The 26,663-nt window shown below is 43.5% G+C and overlaps 1 protein-coding gene and 1 long non-coding RNA gene across 7 annotated transcripts in view; both read left to right on the forward strand.

Moving 5' to 3' along the window:
• Positions 1-7,744, forward strand: part of LOC103888138 — a 29,743-nt gene extending 21,999 nt beyond the window's left edge. Inside the window, exon 3 of the long non-coding RNA XR_002515242.2 lies at positions 7,704-7,744. This is a non-coding gene — a long non-coding RNA (uncharacterized LOC103888138). The remainder of the gene's footprint in view (positions 1-7,703) is intronic.
• A 2-nt stretch (positions 7,745-7,746) lies between these two features.
• Positions 7,747-26,663, forward strand: part of BFSP1 (beaded filament structural protein 1) — a 49,040-nt gene continuing 30,123 nt past the window's right edge. The window contains exons 1-5 of one of the 6 annotated variants that reach the window (XM_031656547.1): positions 7,747-9,094; positions 9,206-9,253; positions 10,759-10,760; positions 11,776-11,900; positions 25,641-25,701. In XM_031656547.1, the coding sequence (XP_031512407.1) occupies positions 8,914-9,094; positions 9,206-9,253; positions 10,759-10,760; positions 11,776-11,900; positions 25,641-25,701 (417 nt within the window). In that variant the 5' untranslated portion in view covers positions 7,747-8,913. Of the gene's footprint in view, positions 9,254-10,758; positions 10,761-11,319; positions 11,901-23,698; positions 25,702-26,663 lie in introns of those variants that run through there. The other 5 variants (XM_031656545.1, XM_031656542.1, XM_031656544.1 and 2 more) reach the window with 5 other exon arrangements.

The following is a 26,663-nucleotide window of genomic DNA, read 5'->3' on the forward strand; positions in this document are numbered from 1 at the left end:
AATAAAAATGAGAGACTAGAGAGAAAAACGTTATCATACACCCGCTATTAGATTCTAGCCTTGTCTGTCGTTTTTGAGGGTTTTTCTTTTTTTTTGCATTATTTTCTGCAATTTGGACTAGATCTTAAATTCTTTCCAGGCTACAACTCCAAACTAACATTCTCTGGATAGATTATGCCCACCATTAATATTTGTTTTTGCCCTGTTTCCATAAAAATGCCTCTATTGGCTGGGGGCAGTGACTCACACCTGTAATCCCAGCACTTTGGGAGGCTGAGGCAGGCAGATCACCTGAGGTCAGGAGTTTGAGACCAGCCTGGCCAAGATGGTGAAACCCCTGCCTCTACTTAAAAAAAAAAAAAATCGGCCGGGCATGGTGGTATAAGCCTGTAAACCCAGCTACTTGGGAGACTAAGGCAGAAGAATTGATTGAGCCTGTGATGTAGAGGTTGCAGTGAGTTGAGATTGTGCCACTGCACTGCAGCCTGGGCAACAGAATGAGACGCTGTTTCAAAAAAAAAAAAAAGAAAAAAAGAAAAAAAGAAAAAGAAAAACAATGCCACTTATTAAAAATCCACTTGCTTTATGTTTTAGACAGCAGGAGACTGGTTTTCCAGCCAATTCACTTAGATTCCAAATGCCTTAAAATTTCTTTTTACAAGCATTGTTAAACTGGGCTTAAGCATTGTATTAGTTATTACTGGGTACTATGTGATTTTTAAAATAATTGTTTGTTATATTCAACGGGGGTACAGATGGTTAAAGTTTATGTCTTCCAGGCTTCAACAGTTCTGAATCAAGCTAATAATGGCCCAAATATTCCAATCCACACCATCCCAGGAGGAGCCCAGTTTTTACAGGTCTTCAACACAGCAAGTGAGAGATTTCAGTGCCCTCAAAATTAGGCAAGGATGACAACCCTGTTCGGCAGGAAGCAGCTTCGGAAGATGGGATCTTCGGCCCTGTCTCCTGAAGAATAAGAAGGATGAAATCTCTCTGGGGGAATTGAGATTCAGTAGGAATGGGACAGAATTCCTCCCTCATATATAGATATTTTTACTATTTTTTCCTTAATTATATTTAATTTTTTATAGAGACAAAGCCCTGTTTTGTGTTGCCCTGACTAGTCTCAAATTCCCAGATTCAAAGAATACTCCTGCCTCTGTTAGTGGAAAAAGGAGTTAATATGGTTTGACTCTGTGTCCCTACCCAAATCTTTTTTGTTTGTTTGTCTTTGAGATGGAGTCTTGCTCTGTCACCCAGGCTGGAATGCAGCAGTGGCATGATCTCAGCTCACTGCAACCTCTGCCTCCCAGTTTCAAGCAATTCTCCTGCCTCAGCCTCCCAAGTAGCTGGGATTATAGGTGCCTGCCACCACACCTGGCTAATTTTTGTATTTTTAGTAGAGACAGGGTTTCACCATGTTGGCCAGTCTGGTCTCGAACTCCTGACCTCATGATCCACCTGTGTCGGCCTCCCAAAGTATTGGGATTACAGGCGTGAGTGGCTGCTCAAACAAAGAGCTTCTTTCTTCTTTGTTTTTTAAATGGAGTCTCACTCTGTTGCCCAGGCTGGAATGCAGTGTGGTGTGATCTTGGCTCACTACAACCTCTACCTCCCGGGTTCAAGGGATCGTCCTGCCTCAGCCTCCTGAGTGGTGGGCACTACAGGTGTGCGCCACCACACCCAGCTAATTTTTATATTTTTAGTAGAAACGGGATTTCTCCGTGTTGGCCAGGCTGGTCTCAAACTCCTGTCCTTAGGTGATCCACCTGCCTTGGCCTCCCAAAGTGCTGGGATTACAGGTGTGAGCCACTTCGCCCAGCCCCAAATCTTATCTTTAATTGTAATTTCCACATGTTGAGAGAGAGATCTGTAATCCCCACGTGATTGGATTAAGGGGGCGGTTTCTTCCATGCTGTTCTCATGATAGTGAGTGATCATCTGATTTGATGGTATTATAAATGGTAGTTCTTCCCCCACTCTCACGTGCTCTCCCTCTCTCTCTCACCTGTCACGATGTAAGACATGCCTGCTTCCCCTTCTGCCATGATTGTCAGTTTTCTGAGGCCTCCCCAGCCATGCGAAGCTGTAAATCAATTAAGCCTCTTTCCTTTATAAAGGAAAGCGTCAGGAAGTTCTTTATAGCAGCGTGAAAATGGACTAATACACAGGTCTTGATCCAGACCCCAGGAGGGGATTCTTGAATCCCGCACAGGAAAGAATTCAAGGTAAGTGGTAAAGTGTGATGAAAGACAAGACAGTTTATTGGAAGCTACTCTGTCACGGAGTAGCACATTTTCAGAAAGCAAGAGGAGGAACACACCATTTTTGTTTCAAGTTTTTCTCATATAGGTGTCTTGTCTATGTAAAGACTAAACTAAGCTGTGCCAATGTGCAGGTGGGCCGACAGCATGACAAAATTTATTATTCTGTTGATTTAAAGAAAATGATCTTTGGCATTTTAGTGTGGAAGTACATCAAAGCACAAGTATAATGATCTTGAAAGCATATCTTGTTATTGATATTGGGACATCTAGGCTTTCTGTTGTTGTAGGAGTTTGCCCTGGGAGGCATTATCAGGCTGCCTCCTATGTTGTAAACACCTTAGGACCATGGGTTGTGACTGGAAAAGAGTGTGCCTCACTAGTTTTAAGATGGAGTTGATTTTTTTTTTTTTTTTTTTTTTTGAGACAGAGTCTTGCTTTGTTACCCAGGCAGGCTGGAGTGCAGTGGCGCCATCTCGGTTCACTGCAAGCACTGCCTCCCAGGTTCACACCATTCTCCTGCCTCAGCCTCCCGAGTAGCTGGGACTACAGGCGCCCGCCACTATGCCCAGCTAATTTTTTGTATTTTTTGGTAGAGACGGAGTTTCACTGTATTAGCCAGGATGGTCTCAATCTCCTGACCTCGTGATCCGCCTGCCTCGGCCTCCCAGAGTGCTGGAATTACAGGCGTGAGCCACCGCGCCCGGCCAAGATGGAGTTGATTTTAAAATGTTTTCACTCTGGCTGTCTTAGGCTCCTGCTTCCCTAACACCTTGGCCTTTCAAAGTGTTGGGATTACAGGCATGAACCACTGTGCCCGGCCCCCTCCTTCATAATGTTAAACCATGCCTTTTACTTAAAGAATTCCAGGAACTGGCCTTAGGAAATCTAAATATCACACCAAGGAAGGAATGCTGAACAATTGACTTACAGCCTTGTTGATGCTGGCCAGACCATCAGATGGCCCATTACTCAACATAACCATCACAACCAGTTATGCCACCTGCATACCCTACCCCTCCTGTGCTTCACCCAGCCCAGCCTGCATACCCTACCCTCGGTGTAAATGCTCATGCTTTGCCTAATTAAAAAAGCCCTACCTGCTCTTTTTGGAAAGTCAGTCAAGGAATTCTCTTTTTCTCTTGTGCTACCTCCCTTATGCCTGGGCATAAGCTCCACTGAAGCCTCGCCTGGGAAAACTCTTTTGTCCTCATGTCTATTTCTATTGCACTGAGAGCCCAGGAATGAGAGGTTGGTAAAATATTGACTTTCCTCTTTTCACATGACAAGAACACAAATGATCAGATTATGTAACAGATACATTTTTCAGCTTAGGAATGCAGTTTGTAGGTGCTAATGATCATTTTAGTATTTGAACCTTTGTCTGGATGCATGGGAAAGTCTTAAAATGCTATTTGCCCTGAAAACTTGATTGGTTTCAGTTACTGGGGAAGCCTATTATTAGAGCTGCTAAAAGCTTGATGATTTTTGGAAAAAGAGGGATGTTTTACTTTTTTCATGAAGGCTTGGCTATTCCACAGCACTGTGAAAAATATCAGATGCATCTGTATCTTTAGGTGGTGGATATTGAGGAAGTGGTAAGAGGTTCAAAACAGAATTATGGTTTTAACTCCATATGTTATACCCAACTCTGTGTTGATTTAATGGGAACTCTCATACTAATTTTTTAAAGTTAGGTAATTTATTTCTTGTCTTAGTACTTCCTTTAAAACCATCATAGAGGCTGGGTGCGGTGGCTCAAGCCTGTAATCCCAGCACTTTGGGAAGCCAAGACGGGCGGATCACAAGGTCAGGAGATCGAGACCATCCTGGCTAACACAGTGAAACCCCGTCTCTACTAAAAAAAAATACAAAAAACTAGCTGGGCGTGGTGGCGGGCGCCTGTAGTCCCAGCTACTCAGGAGGCTGAGGCAGGAGAATGGCGTAAACCCGGGAGGCGGAGCTTTCAGTGAGCTGAGATCTGGCCACTGCACTCCAGCCTGGGCGACAGAGCCAGACTTAGTCTCAAAAAAATAAATAAATAAATAAAAAATAAAACCAGCATAGAATAGACACAGGTCTTTTGTTTTGTTACATTATTATCTCTAAAGGGCTGATCTATTAAAATAACTATGTAGAGGTACTTCAGTTAATTTGATTACCTGAAAACAATAATGTGGGGCTGTAGCAGTGCCTGTGCTGCACCCCCGTACCCCTTCAGCACTCACCTCTTACGTGCTAAAGGCTGGTTACCCTAAACCATCTGCCACTTTCAGTCCCACAAGTGCTACACAATTGGGAGTTGGGGTTGTGTAGGGAGCAGCCCTCAACCAATGATGGATAAGGGGTTGGTGGATAAGTACCCAGCTTCACATCCCTTGCCTGAGATATCTCTGTGATACATTCTACTCTGTCTCCTAGAACGCTTAGATAGGTTGAGATCCAGTTGCCTGCATAGTGATGGTGGTCATCCTCTCATCATTGGCTATTTTCCCTTCCCCCTCTCACCTCCCCACTCCTCTACTGGTGTCCTAGGATCATGTCCAAAATACAATACTTGTACTCAAATCCTTGCCACTGGGTTGGCTTCTGGGGAACTCCAAGCTAAGAAGGACGCTTAAAATAAACATAGACCACGTGCAAAAAATAAAGGCAGATATTTGTTAAGCACTTACCATATGCCAGACAACATTTAACTCTCACAACAACTCTTTTGGGAACTTCTGTCACCTTCAGTTTATACATGAAGCATGTGAGGCTTAGAGAGGTTCAGTGTCTTGTCTAAGTCATGCAGCTAATGGATCATGAAGGATTTAAATCTAGACTATTTAACTTAAGCGGACATAGTCTTAATGACCACATGTCCTACAATAGCATATCAAGTTGCTTCTCATATCTTCACTGGTACATATTTCATAAGCTTTTGAGGGCATTTTGCTGGTGGATTTTTCTGATAGATGAGCTGATAGATTTTTTTGTAACCTATCAACAGTAATAATGTTGCATAACTTGGATGAGTCTGCATTCACCCAATGGAAATCTAAGTCACATGCCAGAAGGATTTTGTTTTCCAGCCACATCAAGAAGTTCAATAATGTTTTATTTTCTCCTGTCTCTTCTAAAATGTTTTTGCAGCTAACCACTGTTCCTGCTGTTTTTCTTAAAACTGGCTGCCCAGCTTAAAATTCATTGTGTGATAAATAAAGGTCACCATGTATGCCCTGATAACAAGCTGGATTGATCCAGGGTTTTAGCTGGTTGTGATGCTGTGTGAGGCATATTCATTCCCGATAACATTTCATGGGCTCTGAATGACCCTTCTTTGAACTGAAATGCTCTTTTGACTGCTGACTTTATCAAGTTTTTTCTTTGTTACACGTCAAAATACGCTCTCTGCTTACCGCCACTGTTGGTTTTCAGAAAGGGTGAAACAAATGATTTGTGGTTCCTAGAAAATGTTATAAAATTGTTTCCCAAGTTAGGTCACTGCAGTTACAAAATTTTTGTTTCAGTAGAGGAGCTGGCCAAAAACAACAGAGCCAATGGTCAGTCATTATTCCAGGGGAAAAAAAAATATTGAGATTAGCTAGGAGTAACTGCCTCCTTTTCCACTGAAACATAGACAGATTCCTCTAGTGGTGCCGAAACTATTTTGAGATAAATCTCTCTCTCTTTATTTACTGGCTGACTTCCCTAGTTTCTGAAATTGACTTATAAAGTTTTGGAAGGCATTTTAACTTTATAAGGCAATTTATTACAAATTATTTTTCAGAAACATCTTGAGCCAACTAGAAATGAAAACAAGCTATGTTCTCGGGCTATATACTCTAATTCTCGTCTAATTTTTTAAAACTTGGCATTTAAATTTAGGGTTCCATGTTAAACAGTACACTTAGGAAGACTCTATTTGAGCTTAAAGAGACTAAGGAAAGAATGCCAAAAGTTTCCATCACCAGAGATATGGTATTATTCACAGGTAATGTGATGTTAGCGAGTGTTTAACAACTGACTTTTCTTTTTTTTTTTTTTTTGAGATGGGGTCTCACTTTGTCACCAGAGCAGGCATGCAATGGTGCAATCACGGCTTACTGCAGCCCTGACCTCTTGGGCTCTAGTGATCCTCCCACCTCAGCCACCTGAGTAGCAGAGACTACAGGCGCATAGCACCATACCTGGTGCATTTTTTTTCTTTTTTGGTAGAGATGAGGTCTCTTGATGTTGCCTAGGCTGGTCTCGAACTTGTGGGCTCAAGCAGTCCTCCCATCTCGGCCTCTAAAGTGCAGGGATTACAGGCATAAGCCACAACGCTTGGCCAACAGCTGACTTTCTAGGAGAGAAATATCTTCATTTGTAGTGTTTATCAATTCCTGTGGTGTAGATACTCTCACCATTTCCGATTTCAAGCTACCGATGAGGTGTCAACCAGCTTGCAAAATTCCTGAAAATTTAGCAATTGGCTCTCATGAGCTCCTCAGAGGCAACTCCAGAACACTTCTGCAGGCGACTCAGCCATCTAGTGCCCCAAATGCAGGCAGGGGAACATTGATGTGTTGACTCTGCAATGCCCTGAAATTGATTTTGGAGGTTACGAGGACATCAGGTAGCAAACCCTCACAAAGTGGCACTTTTGGATACACTGTGTGTGTCACCCCAAAACTCAGGTTACCTTGAAAAAATAATGTACCCTGAGAGAATTTTGTCCAAAATATCCTATTTAATTGTCGTTCTTGCCAAGTCATACAATTAGGGTCACCGAGGACAGTCCAAGGGCATTTGAGAGACAAGGACCACTCACAACTCTGTGGCTCTGGTTTAGACTGCTATGTTCAGCAAAGGCTGACCACAGAACAAAATAAGCAACCCAAATCCAACTTGGATGCTACCCTTTGTAATGGATTTTGTTTTCGGTTGACATCTGAAAAGCCACAGCCATCGAGGATGCCTGGGAAGTGTCTTCATTAGCTATCACTTAAGGACATGCCTTATTTTGTTCATCTTCTTAAAATAGAAAGCTCTTTTCCAAGGAATTAATTTTTTCTTTTCATGTGTCTTGTAACTACAGTCTTTCTGCTGACTGGTGCACTGTTCTCTTTCTCAATAAGTGTATTTTTGTTCTGTCCCTATATATTTCCTCTAATGATGAAAGACAATGTAAACCTAGCCGTCATAGCAGAGAGCAAAGTAAATTTCCATTTTGGACTGCTACTAAATTTGACCATGCCCCTTGAAACAGCCCAGTCAGCAAACATGGAATGAGAGGGCCTGGAGCTGCTGGTAAGATCCCTTGCAATGATCCATCTTTGGCCAAGCACTATTCAGCTTTCCCATTTAAGAGTTTCGAGATAAACCTCCCAACGTGCAAAAACTTTATCTTTTATTTCAAGTTTCTATCGAATATTCACTAATTCTTTTTTTTTTTTTTTTTTTTTGAGACAGGGTCTCACTGTGTTGCCCAGACTGGGGTGCAGTGGCTATTCACAGGCACAATCATTGCTCACTGCAGCCTTGAACTCCCGGTCTCCAGTGATCCTCCCACCTCAGCCTCTCAAGTAACTGGGATTACAGGTGCATGCTACAGCTCCTGGCTCCAATATTCACTCATTCTTTAATTCATTTTATTGGGCATCCACTTTGTGTCAGAAGCTTTAACTAGTTGATGAATGAGATTTTGTAGCTCTCAGTGTTCCTAATATCTAATGGGCCAAATGAATCAACAAAGCATGGTGAAGTGCCCATGGTGTAGTAGCAATAGTGGGAAACTATTACTACCTATAGGCTTTAAGGGAGAAGGAGGAAAGGATCTTGGAGGAGAGATTATGCTCAGAGCAGAAGGGAAGCAGGAAGGGAGTCTTTTTGATCTCCTGACAGTGACTCCCATTTGCCAAACCCTACAGGAGACTAGAGGACATGAGACACACCCGGAGGTGATGCAGTCTGGGAGGGCCAGGCTTTCAGTGTTGAGAGAGACATGGAGAAGGATGGAGGGTGGACCCCTGGGGGGATCCTCAGGTGGAGAATGGCCACTGAGGAATGCCCAGCATTGCTATCAGCCCTGCCCTCAAAGAGCTGCAGTCTAGTGAAGATACTCATATGGCAGGTCTGCCAGGTTAACAGTGGGGGGCCATAACTCAAATGGTGTCTTGGGGTATGGGGGGCGTGGGTGTGCAGAACTGAAGACCTCTTTAGACATCTTCCTCCATTATATTAATATACATGAAGGGTTGGGTGGGAGGTGTAAAGGAGTAGGGAAGATGTTGGTGTCCAAGCTGAGGGTGACAGGCAATGGAGAAAAGGATGATGTATGCTGGGTGAGAAGTAAAGCCTGATGACATAAATTTCAAATAAATGAAGGCACAGAATTCAGCAAGTGTACCATGAGCAGGCAGGTGGTAGAGGGTGGAAGAGCAGGAAATATTCACATCACTTGTAGCTCCCTACCAAATGAACTAACAAGTCAGATGGTTGGAATAGGTCGTTCTTCGAATTTTGACCAGACCCTGCTAAACAATGGCGATCTTCTGTGAACTGACCATTTTAAAAATTTCATTAGAAAACTTCATGTGGAGTTTAGGTCTGAGGGGGGCGTTGAGGGGCTTAAAATGTATAGTATACTCCTAAACTGTACCTTATTATACTCCTTAACTGTATGCACAGTATGAAAATAGTTCATAAAATAGCTTGCACTGTTGTCCCCCCCCAGTTTCAGGTCAATGCTGGGAAGCTAGTAAACTTTGGAAGACAGAACATGTTCTCTTGTGTTCAATCAGTCCCTGCTAATATCAATAGAAAAGTAGACGTGGGCCTACAAAACAATGGACAACCCAAATGTATGTTTCTTTTTTTTTTTTCTTTTTTGCGGTGAGACGGAGATTTATTCTTGTTGCAAAGGCTGAAGTGAAATGGCGCGATCTCGGCTCACCGCATCCTCTGCCTCCCAGGTTCAAGAGATTCTCCTGCCTCAGCCTCCCGAGTAGCTGGGATTACAGGTAAGTGTCACCACGCTCGGCTAATTTTGTATTTTTAGTAGAGACGGGGTTTCACCATATTGCCCAGGCTGATCTTGAACTCTTGACCTCAGGTGATCCGCCTGCTTCGGCCTCCCAAAGTGCTGGGATTACAGGCATGAGCCACTGCGCCAGGCTCTTTTTATCTTTTTTTTGAGATAGACTTTTGCTCTGTGGCCCATGCTGGAGTGTGGCGACACAATCATGGCTCACTGCAGCCTTGACCTGCCAGGCTCAATCTATCCTCCCACCTCAGCCTCCCCAGTAGCTAGGACTATAGGGGCACACCACCTTGCTCAGCTATTTTTTTGTATTTTTTATATATATATATATAGAGAGAGAGAGAGAGACAGGATTTCGCCATGTTGCCCAGACTGGTTTCAAACTCCTGGGCTCAATCAATTCACCTGCGTCAGCCTCCCAAAGTGCTGGGTGATAGCCACATGCCCAGCCCCCAAATGTATGTTTCAATCTATGAATACATGAATGTATATTTCTATCAGATATATATTCATGAGCTGGGCATGGCGGCTCACACGTGTAATCCCAATACTTGGGGAGGCTGAGTCAAGAGGATCACTTGAGGCCAGGCGTTTGAGACCACCTGAGCAACACAGCAAGACTCCTGTGTGTACAAAACAGTTTAAAAATTAGCTGGGCATGGTAGTGTGCACCTGTAGTCCCAGCTAGTTTGGCAGCTGAGGTGGGAGGTCGGTTGAGCCCAGGAGGTTGAGACTGCAGTGAGCTGAGATTGTACCACTGCACTTCAGCCTGGGCAAGACCCAGAGACAGAGAAAGACCCCACTGGAAAAAAAAAAAAAAAGAAGAAATATATTCATGGATGCATGTGCCCAATTCCTTGGACTCTGTCTCCTAACTGGTACAAAGCAGGGCTAGAGCATCCTCCTTTTTAGGACAGAGTGGGCATGCCAGTTGGACAACTGTGGCTTGGTAATACATCAAACCACCTAACAATCTATTCCCAGAAGGAAAGGGACTGTGGTTCAGATGTAGGCTGACCCAACTTGAAAGTGGTGGTAGGTTTGTTTAATGATATCTTAGAGAGAAATACAGAGCAGAAATATGAAAACCATGGCTAGATTTATAGCCACAGAAATTATAACCGTAAAAGAGACTTCTCCAAACTCAGTCCTGAGGATGGCACCCGCTGGGACAATGACTCATTTCTGCATTTCTGAGGTCATGGGAAGGGCTGCTTTTCGTGCATAATCAGAATGACGATGACTTGGTATGACAGTCTCAAGGACATTCTGAGACTGTGTAGAGAAGGCAAGCCCAGATGTGTCTGAAAATCCATACCATCGTTTTGGTAGGTGTAAAACTCCTACTGTGGTTGTCAATGAAATTTTGGTTGCTGAGACCATGATACCATCTGGTGAATCAAAGGGAGATTTTTGCATTTTCTTGCTATCATTAAGAAACACCTGTTGTCAGCACAATTTTCCTGGAGGTGTTGGGATTTTGAGAGGTAACTTTTTCTTTTGTTACAATTTCAAACTTATGGAAAAGTTGCAGGAGGAGTAAAAGGAACTTCTATACCTCATACCTAAATCCACCAATCATTTGCTTTATTATTCTATGTACTTATTTATATATGTTTATATCAACATAAGTGCATGTCTATTATTTATTTTTTGAACCATTGAGAATAAGTTGGACATCATGCCTCCTTATCCCCAAACCAGTTTCCTATGAATGAGGTCATTTTCTTTCCTTCCTTCCTTCCTTCCTTCCTCCCTTTCTTTCTTTCTCCCTTTCTTTCTTTTCTTTTTCTTCCTTCCTTTCTCCTTCCTTCCTTCCTTCCTTCCTTCTTTCTTTCTCTTTCTTTTTTTTTTCTTTTGACACAGAGTGGCCTTCTGTCACCCAGGCTGGAGTGCAGTGGCACAATCTTGGCTCACTGCAACTTCTGCCTCCCAGGCTCAAGTGATCCTCTCATCTCAGCCTCCCAAGCAGCTGGAACTACAGATGTGTGCCACCATGCCCGGCCAATTTTTGTATTTTTGGGGTAGAGACAGGGTCTCACTATGTTGCTCAGGCTGTCTTGGATTCCTGGGCTCGAGTAATCCTCCTGCCTCGACCTCCCAAAGTGCTGGGATTATAGGGGTGAGCAACAGCACCCAGCCAAGATCATTTTCTTACATGTCATAATACAATGTTTAAAATTAGACATTTTAAATCTGATACAATATTTTTATCAATACCCATTCCATATTCAAATTTCATCATTTGTCATAACAATGCCCCTTATAGATTTTATTTTTGCAGTCTAGGGTCCAGTTTAGAATCCTGCATTACATTTGGTAATCCTGCCTTTTGTCGGTGCCCGTCAGTCAAAGAACCAGGCACACACTTGCTGTCACACAAATTTGGGTTTTTTTTTTTTTGGATGCTTGCTTCAGTTTCTGAATTAGACCCTGAAAAAAGCAGGTTGGATGCTTAGTGCTCTCTTTGATAATGTTTGAATATCAGGCTTCACTTTCCAGAAACTTCAGAGTCAACTACATGTGTGCAGTTGGAGAGACAGCCTTGCTTCTGAGTGTGTTTCTCCATCTGCTGTGACCCTTCCTGCAGACTTATCACTTCCAGGAGCACTGAGCATACTTCACAGGTGTGTCTTTAGGGACTGGGGCCTCACAGAGAGGCCCAGCTACAGGGAGCAGGGATAGTAGGGATCCGGGAGCCAGGGGTCTGCCTGCCCTTTCACTCCTGGGCTGTTGGCCACCTTATTCAAAATGAGACTTTCCATAGCTGATTTACCTTTTGAGTTGGTCCAGTTTGGTTGGAAAGGCTTCAAACTGTGCATCCTGGAGGGACCATGTGGCAGGGCATTCAATTTTAGCGCGGGGTGGCCCTCTTGTGGCAGACATTTGCATATTCTGGGAAAAGGAGGATGGTAAAAGGTGCAGTCAGTGTTAGAGCAGTATATTCGTTTGCTAGGGCTTCCAGAACAAAGCACCACAGATGGGTCCACCCTAACGGCCTCAATTTACTTTAATTACCTCTTTACAGGCCCCATCTCTGAAGGCAGCCACACTTTGAGGGAGTTAGGACTTCAACATGTGAGATTTGGAAGAAGACAATTCTGCTCATAATAAGCAGAAAGGAACCTTAGATATTCTCTAGCTTAAGTCCATCATTTTAGAAAACAGATTGACCTGATCAAGGTCACACAATAGTAGACAGCAGAGACCTAACGTGAAACCCACCTCTAAGGAATATATGATTATCTCCATTACCTTTTGTTTCTGTAAAATGTCCAAAGCAAACTCAGAATGTATCGTAACTGAGAGGGATGGCTCAAAATGCTAGAGTATGAAATTGGCTAAAAGACAAAGCATCTAAGCCTATTTTACTCAGGCTTTTAGATATTTGTTAGTGAAAAAATTTTAATTAAAAATTTTTAAAAGTTTATTTTACGTTTAAATAACTTTATTTTATTTATTTTTTGAGACACGGTCTCATTCTGTCACCTAGACTGGAGTGCAATGGTACAATCTCAGCTCACTGCAATCTCTGCCTCCCAGGCTCCAGTGATCCTCCTACCTCAGCCTCCTGAGTAGCTGAGACTACAGGCATGTGCCTATATTTTTTGTAGAGATAGGGTTTCACCACATTACCCAGGCTGGTCTTGAACTTCTGGGCTCAAGGAGTCCACCTGCCTTGTTCATCATAAAAGATATGATGAACATTAAACCTGGCATATTTCACTAATTTCTGATATTTTTATACTGTTAAAATCACCATGCATCTGGTATTTTGCTTTTCTTTTCCCCTTCAAGTTTGTTATAAGCATTTTCATTTATATCAAAGTATGTTCCACAAGGTTAAATTTTTTTTTTTTTTTTTGAGACAAAATCTTGCTCTGTTGCCCAGGCTGGAGTGTAGTGGCGCAATCTCCTGCTCACTGCAAGCTCTGTCTCCCAGGTTCACGCCATTCTCCTGCCTCAGGCTCCCGAGTAGCTGGGACTACAGGTGCCCAGCTTTTTTTTTATATTTTTAGTAGAGACGGGGTTTCACCGTGTTAGCTAGGATGGCCTCAATATCCTGACCTCGTGATCCCTCTGCCTCGGCCTCCCAAAGTGCTGGGATTACAGGCGTGAGCCACTGTGCTTTACCAGTTAAAATTGTGTGATAGGGCCATGTGTGCTAACTCACACCTGTAATCCCAGCACTTTGGGAGACTGAGGCAGGAGCATTGCTTGACCACAGGAGTTCAAGACTAGTGTGGGTAACATAGCAAGACCTTTTTTTTTTTAAAACATAAATACATAAATAAAATAAATAAGTACAATTGTTCCATGGTTATAGCCCATTTTCTCCTATTGTTACTGCAGTTTGCTAAGCCATCCTCCTCTCTGCACCTCTCTCTCTCTTAGCCATTATACATATATATAGCTATAACATAAAGCAAGTTGTATTTATTAAATGTCTATACTGCAAAGGTGATCACACTTTTTGCAGGTGTTTTGGAAAATAATTTCAAACTTTCTAGTAAAAATGGCAAGAATAGTACAAACAACCCAGATTCACCTCTTAATATTTTGTCTAATTTCCTTTCTATCTCTCATACTTACTTATATTTATATTTATACATGCCATTTTATTCAGAATCATTTGAGAATAAGTTGCATACATCATGGGTCTTTGCTCCTAGATAGCTCAGAGTATATTTTCATTTTTTTGAGAGGGAGTCTCGCTCTGTTGCCAGGCTGGAATGCATTGGCATTATCTTGACTCAATGCAACTTCTGCCTCCTGGGCTCAAGCAATTGTCCTGCCTCAGCCTCCTGAGTAGCTGGGACTACAGGTGTGCACCACCACGCCCTGTTAATTTTTTTGTATTTTTAGTAGAGATGGGGTTTCACCACATTGGCCAGGATGGTCTTGAACTCCTGACCTCATGATCCGCCCACCTTGGCCTCCCAAAGTGCTGGGATTACAGACGTGAGCCACTGCACCCAGCCTCTCAGAGTATATTTTCTAAGAATAATGATATTATTTTACGTAACTGTAGCGTAGTCATAAACTTCAGTAAATTTAATCTTGATACAATTTTATGGTCTAATCTACTGTCTATATTCTAATTTTGTTAATGAACGTAGTGATAACCTTTAGAGCAGATTTTCTCCTCCACTACAAGTTCCAGTCTAGGATCCATATTGCATTTATTTATTTATTTTTATTTTTGAGACAGAGTCTTACTCTGTCACCTAGGCTAGAGTGCAGTGGTGTGATAATGGCTCACTGCAACCTCTGTCCCCCCGGATTCAAGGAATTCTCATGTCTCAGCCTCCCAAGTAGCTGGGACTACAGGCACAAACCACAACGCCTGGCTAATTTTTTGTATTATTAGTAGAGACGGGGTTTCACCGTGTTGGCCAGACTGGTCTTGAACTCCTGACCTCAGGTGATCCACTCACCTCAGCCTCCAAAGTGCTAGGATTACAGGCATGAGCCGCTGCACTCGGCCCTATATTGCACTTAGATGTCATGTCTCTTTAGTCTCCTTTAATCTGGAACATTTTCATAGCTTCTCTTTGTCTTTTATGATATTAACATTTTTATAGAATGTTTTTATTAATAGAATGTTCCTTCTTTGGGATTTATCTGGATGATTCCTTATGATCAGATAGAGGCTATATATTCAGGTTATGCAGGCTAGATAAAAGACATGTCTTTCTCAGACAAACCCAGATACCCTTGAGAGTGGAAGATGATGCTTGCTATATTTATGCTGAGATAGTGGGTGTAAATGTGGACCGTCTTAGGCAAACTGGGATGTATGGTTACCCTACTTATATAAGCGATTATATAAGCGATTATTCTCATTTTACCAGTCTCCATGCTGGGACTAGATAGGTTACATCACTTACTGAAGTGATGGGACCAGAACTTAACCTCAGATCTTTCTTATTCTAACAACATACATTTCCTGTCCCTGCCCCCAAACTAGTGCCATTCAACTGTATTTAGAGTAACTCTTCCATAACTGACCTTTCATCAAGTCCTGTGGAACCTATCTCTACAAACATGCCTCTTGAATTAACAAATTCATTCAGCAATGATTTCTTCCTTATGCATATGATCTCTACTCCTACTGAATAACCTCCCACCAGTGATATGGTCTTTAGGGTTGTTGACAAATATTGCACACTCCTTCTAAGCACATAGCAGGATTGCGTTTCCCAGTGCACCTGAAGTTAGACAATACAACCACAGCATTTTGCTAAGATCTTTATTTCAGAAGTTGTCCAGATTATCTTGTGTTTTCATTAGTCAGTATGGATTCTCCACCAGCACCCTGAGGGCAGAGACTTGATTTTGTGCAATATTTAACTCTGAGGCTATGCTTTGTGAGGAGGTATTTTCTGAGTGTTCATTTCACTGGGTTAAATTGAAATAATTTTTTGTTATGTTTCTAGAATATATTTTTCTCAGATGGGATTCCCATGTGTGGTCGATTGAGTTGTGGGTCCTGATTCTCCACTCCAGCATGATGGGATTATCCACCCACACCCTTGCCAGGGCCTCAGGCTGAGCCCTGACTCCTCCTTGCCTCTTCTTGACTTTATTTGTGGCCATGGGATTTGCTTTGACCAATAGGATGCCAGCAGACATGATGCAAACAAAGGCCTGGGATGAGCTTGTATGACTGGGCTTGCTCTTGTGCTTTTGTCATCGCTAGTTCAGAAGCTTGAGGGACATTGGGAGCAGAGCTGCCCCTGCTGAAAGGAGACCTACAGCTGGAAGACGGCTGAGCTCCCAGTCCCAGGGAATGCAGTGATAAATACTTCCATGCCATTTAGTTTTGGGGGCAGTTTGTTCTGTAGCAATATCTGACTGATACACGATATCAAAGGGAACAAATGATTTTTATAACTCTTGCTATATGTTGGTTTTGCTCTCGAGGAAGCCTGAAGTCAATTTACTATGCTATCAGCATGGTATATGTGCACCTACAAAAATATTCATGTGGTTCTTCTCAATTTGACCATACAATCAAATTTTATGTATTTTTATTTATTATTTCTATTTTTACAAATGAAAGAAATGGGGGTCTCACTATGTTGCCGAGGCTTGTCTTGAACTCCTGGCTTCAAGATATCCTCCCACTTTGGCCTCCCAAGGTTCTGGATTACAGGTGTGGCCCACTGCACCTGACCAAATCTAATTTTAAATGGTTTAAGGAAATAGAACAATAACCATGTCACCAGCACAGTTTGGGGCCTTACAGAGCTTTATTCCAGACTGAATCTATTATCTTAAGGTAATAATTTGGTGTAATAATAAACTCCACAAAGATCTATGTAATTTTCTTTCTCCATCTTTAATTTGTAGTATAATCACACACAATTTATATAGTTAGTAATTATATGGTACTACTAATCCTCACTTTTAAGAAAACAACCCTTTTGATAATGATTTTTAAAGTTGGAGGTATGACAAAATATTTACATTCAGAAACATTCTCATCAAGTGGTATTAATTTCTTTCAACACCCACAATTTACTTTTAAATTTGTCAAAATCTAGCTATTTTATATATATATATTTCTTTCAACACCCACAATTTACTTTTAAATTTGTCAAAATTTAGCTATTTTGTGTATATATATTTTTATTTATTTATTTTAAAAGCTTGTCCTTAAAATCCAACTGTTCCATAATAAAAATTAAAATGAAACATAATGACGAAAAATCCTTTATTATTCTGTAACTGAGGGTTGGCCAATTAATGGCGGATCACTTGAGCCCGGGAGTTTGAGACCAGCCTGGTCAACATAGCAAGACTCCATCTCATTTTTTATTAAAATTTTTTGTATTACATTTTATGTTAAAAAAAAGAAAAGAAAAAGCAACTTTTTTTCTTTTTTTTTTTTTTTGAAACGGAGTCTCACCCTGTCACCCAGGCTGGAGTGCAGTGGCGCAATCTCGGCTCACTGCAGCCTCCGCCTCCCAGGTTCCAGCGATTCTCCTGCCTCAGCCTCCCGGGTAGCTGGGATTACTGGCACGCGCCACCGCGCCCGGCTAATTTTTGTGTTTGTAGTAGAGACGGGGTTTCACCATGTAGGCCAGGCTGGCTTCAAACTTCTGACCTCAGGTGATCGGCTCGCCTCGGCCTCCCAAAGTGCTAGGATTACAGGCGTGAGCCACCTATTATAGCCCCATAGGTGAGGCTCTATTTGTTTTTTCCATTCAAGAAAGGATGTCAAACTCCATCGGAGCATGGGTGAATTATAAAAACATAACCGTGCATGTCTCCTAAGTTATTGTAGGCTCTTCACAAATATGCACTGGTATTACTAAGAAATTACTTGCGACACACCTCACTACTTATGGAGACATGCCATTTTATTTTGCATCCATGGTTAAGAACCTCTGCCATAGAGAGGGGTGCTAAACGTCGTGTTATGGTTATGAGAAAGAATTGCTGCATGCATAACCGAGCAATTGGAAATAAAAAAGACCAAAAGAAAAAAAAAAAGAATTGCTTAAGTAATCAGAAAAAAAAAATGGCGTTGTTAAAGAGTTCTACAATTGAGTTTGAATGAGAGAGGAGACAAAGTGACAAGCCCTGGGCTCTTGAGCTAGTGCAAGTTTAAAGAGCTCGCCTGGGGAATTCCTTCACAGTCCCCAGTGGAACCAGTCAAAAGAGCGTCATGCCTTCCGTGTCCCCTGACCCTCCATTCAATCAAAAGCAACAGGCCTGAACAATCACGGAACAAAAACCTCATTGCCCGCGTAACCTTCCAACCCCGGAGCTGTATGGGCCGCTAATCCGCCGCACAAAGCGGGCAGCTGCTCTTTTCTTCTCCAGCGCCCGGGCCCAACTGCTGATCGGCTCTGGAACGTCCCAGTAGCGCGCCGGGGGCCTCCGGTGTTTATTTAGCGGGCTGCTGGCTGCGCCGGGGGCCTCCTGGAGAGCCGGCTCCGCGCCGCCCGCGCGCCCGCGCCAGAGCAGCCATGTACCGGCGCAGCTACGTCTTCCAGACCCGCAAGGAGCAGTACGAGCGCGCCGATGAGGCTTCGCGCGCCGCCGAGCCCGAGCGCCCGGCAGACGAGGGCTGGGCTGGGGCCACTAGCCTGGCGGCGCTGCAGGGACTCGGCGAGCGCGTGGCCGCCCACGTCCAGAGGGCCCGCGCGCTCGAGCAGCGCCACGCCGGGCTCCGGCGGCAGCTGGATGCCTTCCAGCGCCTGGGCGAGCTGGCTGGGCCCGAGGACGCCCTCGCCCGCCAAGTCGAGAGCAACCGCCAGCGCGCCCGGGACCTGGCTGCCGAGCGCACCCGGCTGGAGCGCCAGGGCACCGAGGCGCAGCGCGCGCTCGACGAGTTCCGGAGCAAGTAAGCGGCGGCCATCGGGGGAAACCGAGGCAGGGCGTGGGCCGCCCCGGGGGCGCGGGGCTGGGAGCACGCTGCTACCCACGCAGGGGTGGAGGTCCGTCTCTGGTCCCCTGTCGATCAATGACCTCATCCATGCACGCAGGTGGCACATTTCCTTAAGTTAAGACTAGCTTCTATTTTGGTGACACGTCAGTTTACACTAAGTTGTATCATTTACTTTTCATCTATTTTTAAATTTAGATATAACTTGCATGTTATAAAATGCACATATTTTAAGTGCATAGTTCAGTGAGTTTTGATAAATGTATATACCCGTGTTACCATAAACAAGTGAGATATTTCCACTACCCCTGAAAGTTCTCTCCTCCCCTTTCCCAGTTAGTCCCCTTTGCCCCAGACCAGAGGCACCCGTTCTGATTTCTATCACCATAGATTGAGTTTGCCTATTCTACAGTTCCACAAAAATAGAATCTTACAGCAAGTATTCTATTGTCTGGCTTCTTTTGCTCAGCACATTGTTTTTGAGATGTACCGGTGTTATTTAATCCTTACAGACTTATCTTTACCGCACCTGTTTTACAGATAAGGCGACTGAGGCTCAGAAAATGTAGGAATTTGGGGCAAGGCCCCTCAGCTAGTGAATTACTGTCCCGGGACTGGAATTTAGGTGTTGGGCATGTTAAGTGTAATTGCCTTCATGGCATGGCAGCTGACACCTGGGAATTAGGCTCACTATGTGTCCTCTAGGGTCTTGATACTCAAAGTGCAGTCCATGGACCAGCAGTATTGGCATCACCTGGGGGCTTGCTAGAAATACAGATTCTTAGGCCCATCCTAGAACTCCAGAATTAGAATCTGCATTTTAACAAGCTCCCTAGGTGATTTGCAGTTTAAAAAGTTAAATGTTGAAGACTAAGAAGCACTGGTCCAGGGCATGGTCTCCCCTCCCACAGATTGAGTAATGTGTTAAAATCACATAGGAGCTGTTTAAAAAAATACGCAATTTGTCAACATTTTTTCAAGTTATAAATGTGTGTGCTCTTTGACTCAGAAGGCCACTTCGAGGAATTTATTTTATTTTATTTATTTATTTATTTTTTTATTTTTTTTGAGACGGAGTCTCGCTCTGCCGCCCAGGCTGGAGTGCAGTGGCCGGATCTCAGCTCACTGCAAGCTCCGCCTCCCGGGTTCACGCCATTCTCCTGCCTCAGCCTCCCGAGTAGCTGGGACTACAGGCGCCCGCCACCTCGCCCGGCTAGTTTTTTGTATTTTTTAGTAGAGACGGGGTTTCACCGTGTCAGCCAGGATGGTCTCGAGGATGCACTCCAGCAGGTATGAAATGGCATGCCTGTAAAGATACTCACTGCAACAGGTATACTGCAACAGGTACACTCCAGCAGGTACACATTTGCAATGGCATGCCTGCAAATATACTCACTGCAGCAGGATCTGCAATAAGCCTGGAACCAAATAAATGCTCATTAATAGGAAACAGGTGCTTCCTCCATGTAATGGAATACTGTGCAGTGGAAAAAAGTATGTTATTGTCATTTAGTTTTTTAAAAAGGGAGAAGAGTAGAGTTTTTGTTTTTGTTTTTGTTTTTGTTTTCTTGCATAAAAAGAATTTCAGGACACACACAAAGACACACACACAGACACACACATAGGCACATGCCCCAATGACACTGGCTACCTGAGGGGGATAAGTGAGTAGGAACTGGGCAATTGGGAGACAGAGGTGGGAAGGAGACTTTTAACAGAACGTCTTTTTATATCTTTAAAAAAATTATTTAATTGTGGTCTGGGTGCAGTGACTCACACCTGTAATCCCAGCACTTTGGGAGACCGAGGCAGGCAGATCACTTGAGGTCAGGAGTTCGAGACCAGCCTGGCCAACATTGTGAAACCCTGTCTCTACTTAAAAAAATACAAAAATTAGTTGGGTGTGGTGGCACACGCCTGTAGTTCCAGCTACTCGGGAGGCTGAGGCAGGAGAATCACTTGAATCTGGGAGGCGGAGGCTGCAGTGAGCTGAGATTGTGCCATTGCACTCCAGCCTGGGTGACAGAGCAAGACTCTGTCACAAACACACACACAATTATTTAACCATGTAAGAGATTTATCCATTTAAAATTTCATAAATGAATTTTAAAATACAGATGTTCAGGCCCTACCCTGGACCTCAAGTGGAGTCCAGAAGCTTAAACATTTTTAATGAGTGCCACTGGTCATTCCAGCCAGATTTGGGAACCCCTGGTATAGGGTAGTCAGAGGATTTCTCCAAACCTGCTCTATATTTGAGTTCCAGTTTCTCAATCTGAATCCTGGGCAGGTTATTCAATGTTGTGTTCTGAACACATTTATTAAATCACATTTATTGATTCGATTCCTGTCAACTCTTTTGAGGTTTAATCTATAGAAACAGACTTGGAACTGGTAGAAGGGACCTGAAAACCCACTTGTTACGGCACTTCATGGGGAAACTGAACCTGGGAGACGGCCTGTGGGTGATAGAACTTGAACCTGGGTTTTCTCACCCTGGGCCTATGCTCTTTTGGGAACACTGTATCTTGAGAGAATGTGTTCTTGGACTCCTGCAGTGTAAGGCCCAGAAATAGGACCTCATTCAGATGAAGCTCATGTTCTCCAAAGCAAAGGGGGAAAGTGCCCTGTGGCTCAGACATCCAGGGCAGCTTAATGGGCCATCAGGATTCCCTGGATGGCCTTTGTATTGGCATTAGACCATAGTCTACTGTACTTTGGCTGGCAAGCATGACATCCATGAGTCCTAGTTGAAGGAAACGCTGTGTTGGCTTTTCCTGGTCTTTACTGATTGCACTTGGTTCTGAGTTATATGCCCATCATGAAGCAGTTCCTTCAGGCTCTGTGATTTATTTAAAATTCATATTAATTTATTCTCTCCCTTTGCCCCCTTGGAGAAGTTTTGACATTTGGATTGTGGTAGTGGGAATTGCAAATCATTATAGAAATCACGCTCATCCACATCCATAGGCACACACACATACACATACATGCCAAGCTTGAGTTTACATTCCAGAGGTGAGTTGATGGCTAGCTAAAGCCAGGGGAAAATAATGCAGCAATGGGCTACTATGTGCAGCCTTGGTTCCATGCTAGCGCTAGTCATAATCTCTACCTGGCAGTTGAATAATTTCAAAATCAGGTCTTTAACAGGTCAAAGACTAAACGAAACACTAAATAAAGCAAGAATGAAATAAAAACAAAACTATCAAAATACAATGACAGATTCAATTATCCAAATCGTTGAAAACTAAAAATAATTTATGTAAAACAGTTAATTGAAGCCAGTTTTTTCATTTTATGAATATACTTATATGGATATATACATTATCATGAATTCTTTGTAGTGAAATCTCTCTCTCTCTCTCTCTTTTTTTTTTTCTTTTTTTCAAGACGGAGACTTGCTCTGTCACCCAGGCCGGAGTGCAGTGGGGTGATCTCCCCTCACTGCAAGCTCCGCCTCCCGGGTTCACGCCGTTCTCCTGCCTCAGCCTCCCCCGTAGCTCGGACTACAGGCACCCGCCACTAAGCCTGGCTAATTTTTTTTTTTTTTTTTAATTTTTAGTAGAGTCGGGGTTTCACCGTGTTAGCCAGGATGATCTTGATATCCTGATCTTGTGATCTGCCTGCCTCGGCCTCCTAAAGTGCTGGGATTACAGGCATGAGCCACCGCGCCTGGAAGTCACTTCTCTTTAATATAATATCTAGACTTGTCTTTACAGCATGAAAATTACCCACAATATCAGGTTAATATGTTGATCGTCAAATGTGTTCTTAAGCTATGGAAACTCTTAGATATTTCCAGCAGGAAAGAGCAATGAGAAAGTTAGATTTGATTAACAGTTTTATTCTCAAAGCTAATAATACACTCAAAAACTAAGTTCTGGCTCTGTTAGGGCAATACACAAAATAAACTACTACATGTAACATCCTGGTATGAAATGTAAAACTTGTGCAGAGATGTTTAGTTTCCTAGATGGAACTCAGCTTCGCAGATGGTTTTAGATCTGGGAATGTGTGCACATTGCACATATTCGTAATTGTTCTTCCTTCAGTTCCGGACTTTTCCTTCCGAGAACACAGTGGTGTGATTTTCTAGCATCTTTCATGGTTGAAGAACACTTGACTTGAACCCATGGCATGGGCATGCAAGGGCACAGAAAACTATGCTTTGTGGGTTGGGCTCAGTGTTAATTAGGATTGCTTTCAACTATAAATGACATAAACTCCAAATTGACCATGGCCCACTTCAGACCAATTAGGATGGCAACTATAAAAAAAACAAACAAACAGAAAATATGTGTTTGTTAGGATGTGGAGACATTGTGGACTGTTAATGGGACTGTAAAATGGTACAGCTATTGTGGAAAACAGTATGGCAGTTCCTCAAAAAATTAAAAAATAGAATTACCATATGATGCAACAATTCCATTTCTGTACATATACCCAAAAGAATTGAAAGAATTGAAAGAGGGTTTTTTTTTTTTTTTTTTGTGGAGGTGGGTCCCCCCTCTGTGGCCCCGGCGGGAGTGCAGTGGCGCAATCTCGCCTCACTGCAAGCTCCGCCTCCCGGGTTTACGCCATTCTCCCGCCTCAGCCTCCGGAGTACCTGGGCGCCCGCCACCTCGCCTGGCTAGTTTTTTGTATTTTTAGTAGAGACGGGGTTTCACCGTGGTCTCGATCTCCTGACCTTGTGATCCGCCCGCCTCGGCCTCCCAAAGTGCTGAGATTACAGGCGTGAGCCACCGCGAATAGCTACTTGTATACACATGTTCGTAACAGCATTGTTCACAACAGATAGCTTCCTAGATAGCTCCCTAAAATGTAGCAGCAACCCAAGTGTCCATCGACAAAGGAATAGATAAATAAAATGTGGTGGATACATAGAATATTATACACCCTAAAAAAGGAAGGAAATTCTGACATATGCTACAATATGGTTGAAACTTGAAGACATTATGCTAAGTGAAATAAGCCAGTTACAAAAAGAAAAATATTGTATGATTCCACTTACATAAGGTAGTTGGGCTAGTCAAATTCACAGAGACAGAAAGTACAATGGTGGTTGCCAGGGCTGGGGATGGGGAGAATGGGGAGTTAGTATTTAATGGGTACGGAGTCTCCACTTTGCAAGATGAGGAGTTACAGAGATGGATGTTGGTGGTGATTTCACAACATTATGAATGTATTTAATATCACCAACTGTACACTTAAAATGGTTAAGATGGTAAATTTTATGTTATGCGTATTTTACCACCCCTGCCCCCCCTCCACACACACACAGAAAAAAATCAGAAAAAGTGATAGTGGCTTACCCAAAATGTCATTGGCTTATCCAAAATGTTTCTCGCTTGTGTAAGGTCTGGTTAAGCAGTTTAGTATGATGCTCTACAGTATTTGGGACGTGGAAGGTTCTGTGTGGCCTTCAGGAAGGCAGCATTCATGTTTCTGGCTGCAGGATGGAGGGAGGGATGGAAAATGAGAAGCAAAGGGCACACATACACCATTGCTTACTAAAGGTATCTGAAAGCTGCCATGCAGACTTAGGCTTCCATCCCATTGGTCAGGACTTTGTCACATGGCCACACCTGGCTGCAAGGAATGCTGGAAAATGTAGTCTCCCTTCTAGGCAGTCCTGTGCTTGCCAAACATCAAGGGCTCAAATTCCTGAAGAAGGCGAGAATGGGCATTTGTGGGTCACCTTATAGGGAACAAGGGGAGGAGTCATTTAGGAAGGAATCTTCTCTCTTCAGGGTTAAAATACCCGCAGAGGGAAACCTTCATTCTGACCAGAATGATTTCTGAAGTCTGTGCTTCCCCAATCCCCATCATTTTCTAGAAGTCCAGAAAGAAATTGACTAGGAGAAAAAAACCAAGTAACAAACAAACAAAAACACCTGCTCCTAGTATTTGTTGCTTTCTTAATCTTGTGAATGTTTAAATTGGGGGAGTTCATTTCTCTATCCAGACAATATAGCATGGTTATCAAAGCACAGTTTTGGTGTCTAACTCAAGTCTCAGGTCTGACTCCACCCTTCTCTTAGTTTGGAGTCCACCAGAAGCCAAGCCTGAGACAGGAATTTGAGGGCAAGTGGCTTCTTTGGAACATGTCCTCGGGGAACACCAGTAGGGGAGTTAAGAGGTGAGACAGGAAGGGAAGACAGCCAGTGTTGAGTGCACTAGCAAGCAAGTTCCCATCATGGGCAACTGGAGCTCCACTTGCTGGGTATAGAACGTGCCTCAGTTGTCCCAGCTGAGCAGAAAAGGAGCTAGGGTACTTATGCTCCAATTTGCCTCTTTCAGAGTTTGGGGGCTGCTCCCAGAGGCCCTAACTCCTTGGCATGTCCAGCCTGCCCCACCCACTTGCCCAGAGGAGGCTGTCGCTGTGTGGGGAGTGATGCTGCTAGGAGGAGGGCGAAGTGTTGGGAGCATCTGCCTGAGTTTCCTCATCTTTAACGCAGCACTAACAATAACTGCTTTCTTCTAGGGTGATGTAAGGATTAAATGACATAATCTGGAAAAATTGACACATTACATGTGTCAGCAAATAAAATAGTATAGGAAATCCAAGTACGGTCAGGTTAATGGTGGTGTAGATTGTGCAGGGCAGTCTCCCATCTCTGCCACTGCTGCACTTGGGTTTTAGATAGGCCAGGATATAATTCCCTCGTCCTTGGGGTGGCTGGGAATAAGACTGTAGGGGCTGGGGTTGGGGCCTTCAGGCTGGGAGTCTCCTATTCGGCTAACTGCCCCTGGTTACTCCATGCAGTTTGTAAATGTTACCACTTTCTGATTGGGAGGCAGTTGGCTAGGAAATGCAGCATTCATTAGCTACTACTTTAAAATTAAGACCCTCTCCTCAAAGGAGAGGGCATCGTACCCAGGTTGAATTTAATGCTTATTATGTGATCCATACATATGAAAGCACGGTAGCCACCCAACTCTCACTTACGTGTCCAATTTGCAGGTACGAAAATGAGTGTGAATGTCAACTCCTGCTAAAAGAAATGCTTGAACGGCTTAACAAGGTGAGCGGAACACATCCTTGGGCTTATGTAGCTTAATTACAGTATTGAACGGAATGGTGGAAGTGCATGTTTTACATGCTTCTCTTTGTGTTACTTTAGCGGTCACTACTTCTTTTGCAGTCACTCTCTCTCGACTTGTTAATTTCAACTGCGTCTTTGTGAGTGAACTCACACACCCATACACACACGCCTGTCTCCTGCGAGAAACACAGGCTATGAAGCTTGTTGGCTATGCTAGGCTAGCAAAACCTGCTGGCGTCACAATGACAAGAGGCTGTTTTACCTGTCATACCGATCCCCAACACTGAATTTAGGAAGGACCTTGCTTTGGGCAGTGGTTATTTGGACACAGCAATACCTCTGTCCTGTTGGCTAAGAGTTTTGAGATTGCTGCTCCACAGGAGAAGTCTCAAGAGAACAGAGGAAGAAATTTCTACTTCCCCTAGAGCGCCCTCTTATAGCATGACCAATAGCCCCAGGGGAGATGCCAGGGGTTCTTAGCCACTTGACTTTCCTGCAGGGTTATGTGGAGTTGATCTTTGCAGAACAGGGGTGATTTCCTTCTTGGGATTCTTCATCATCATTCTCACTAACTGATTGGATTTTCTGCTTTTGCCAGGAGAATCCCACCACCAGAAAGCAGAATGATTCTGGATCACCAGGGTTGTACAGAACCAGGGATGGCAGATAGCTTTAAGCATGGCCCTTTTCTGATCATTTTTGAGCTCAAATATCACAGCGGAATGATCCATGGAGACTATTTAGTGGAAGGGCTGCTTAATTAGGGCACATGGGCTGCCCTTCCCCACCCCTTCCATGCCTACAACTCATCAAAATTGCTGACAAAACCGCAGACTCTTCCCTGCCATGCCCAGGGAACTCCAGGCAGCCTCTTTGGACAGTCAGGGTTAGCACGGGATGTTTGCCGTCCCTTCACTTTGTCCAGCCTTTGCTGTTTAGGA

The sequence above is a fragment of the Papio anubis genome, chromosome 16, assembly GCF_008728515.1.
Source record: "Papio anubis isolate 15944 chromosome 16, Panubis1.0, whole genome shotgun sequence".
Lineage (NCBI taxonomy): Eukaryota > Metazoa > Chordata > Mammalia > Primates > Cercopithecidae > Papio > Papio anubis.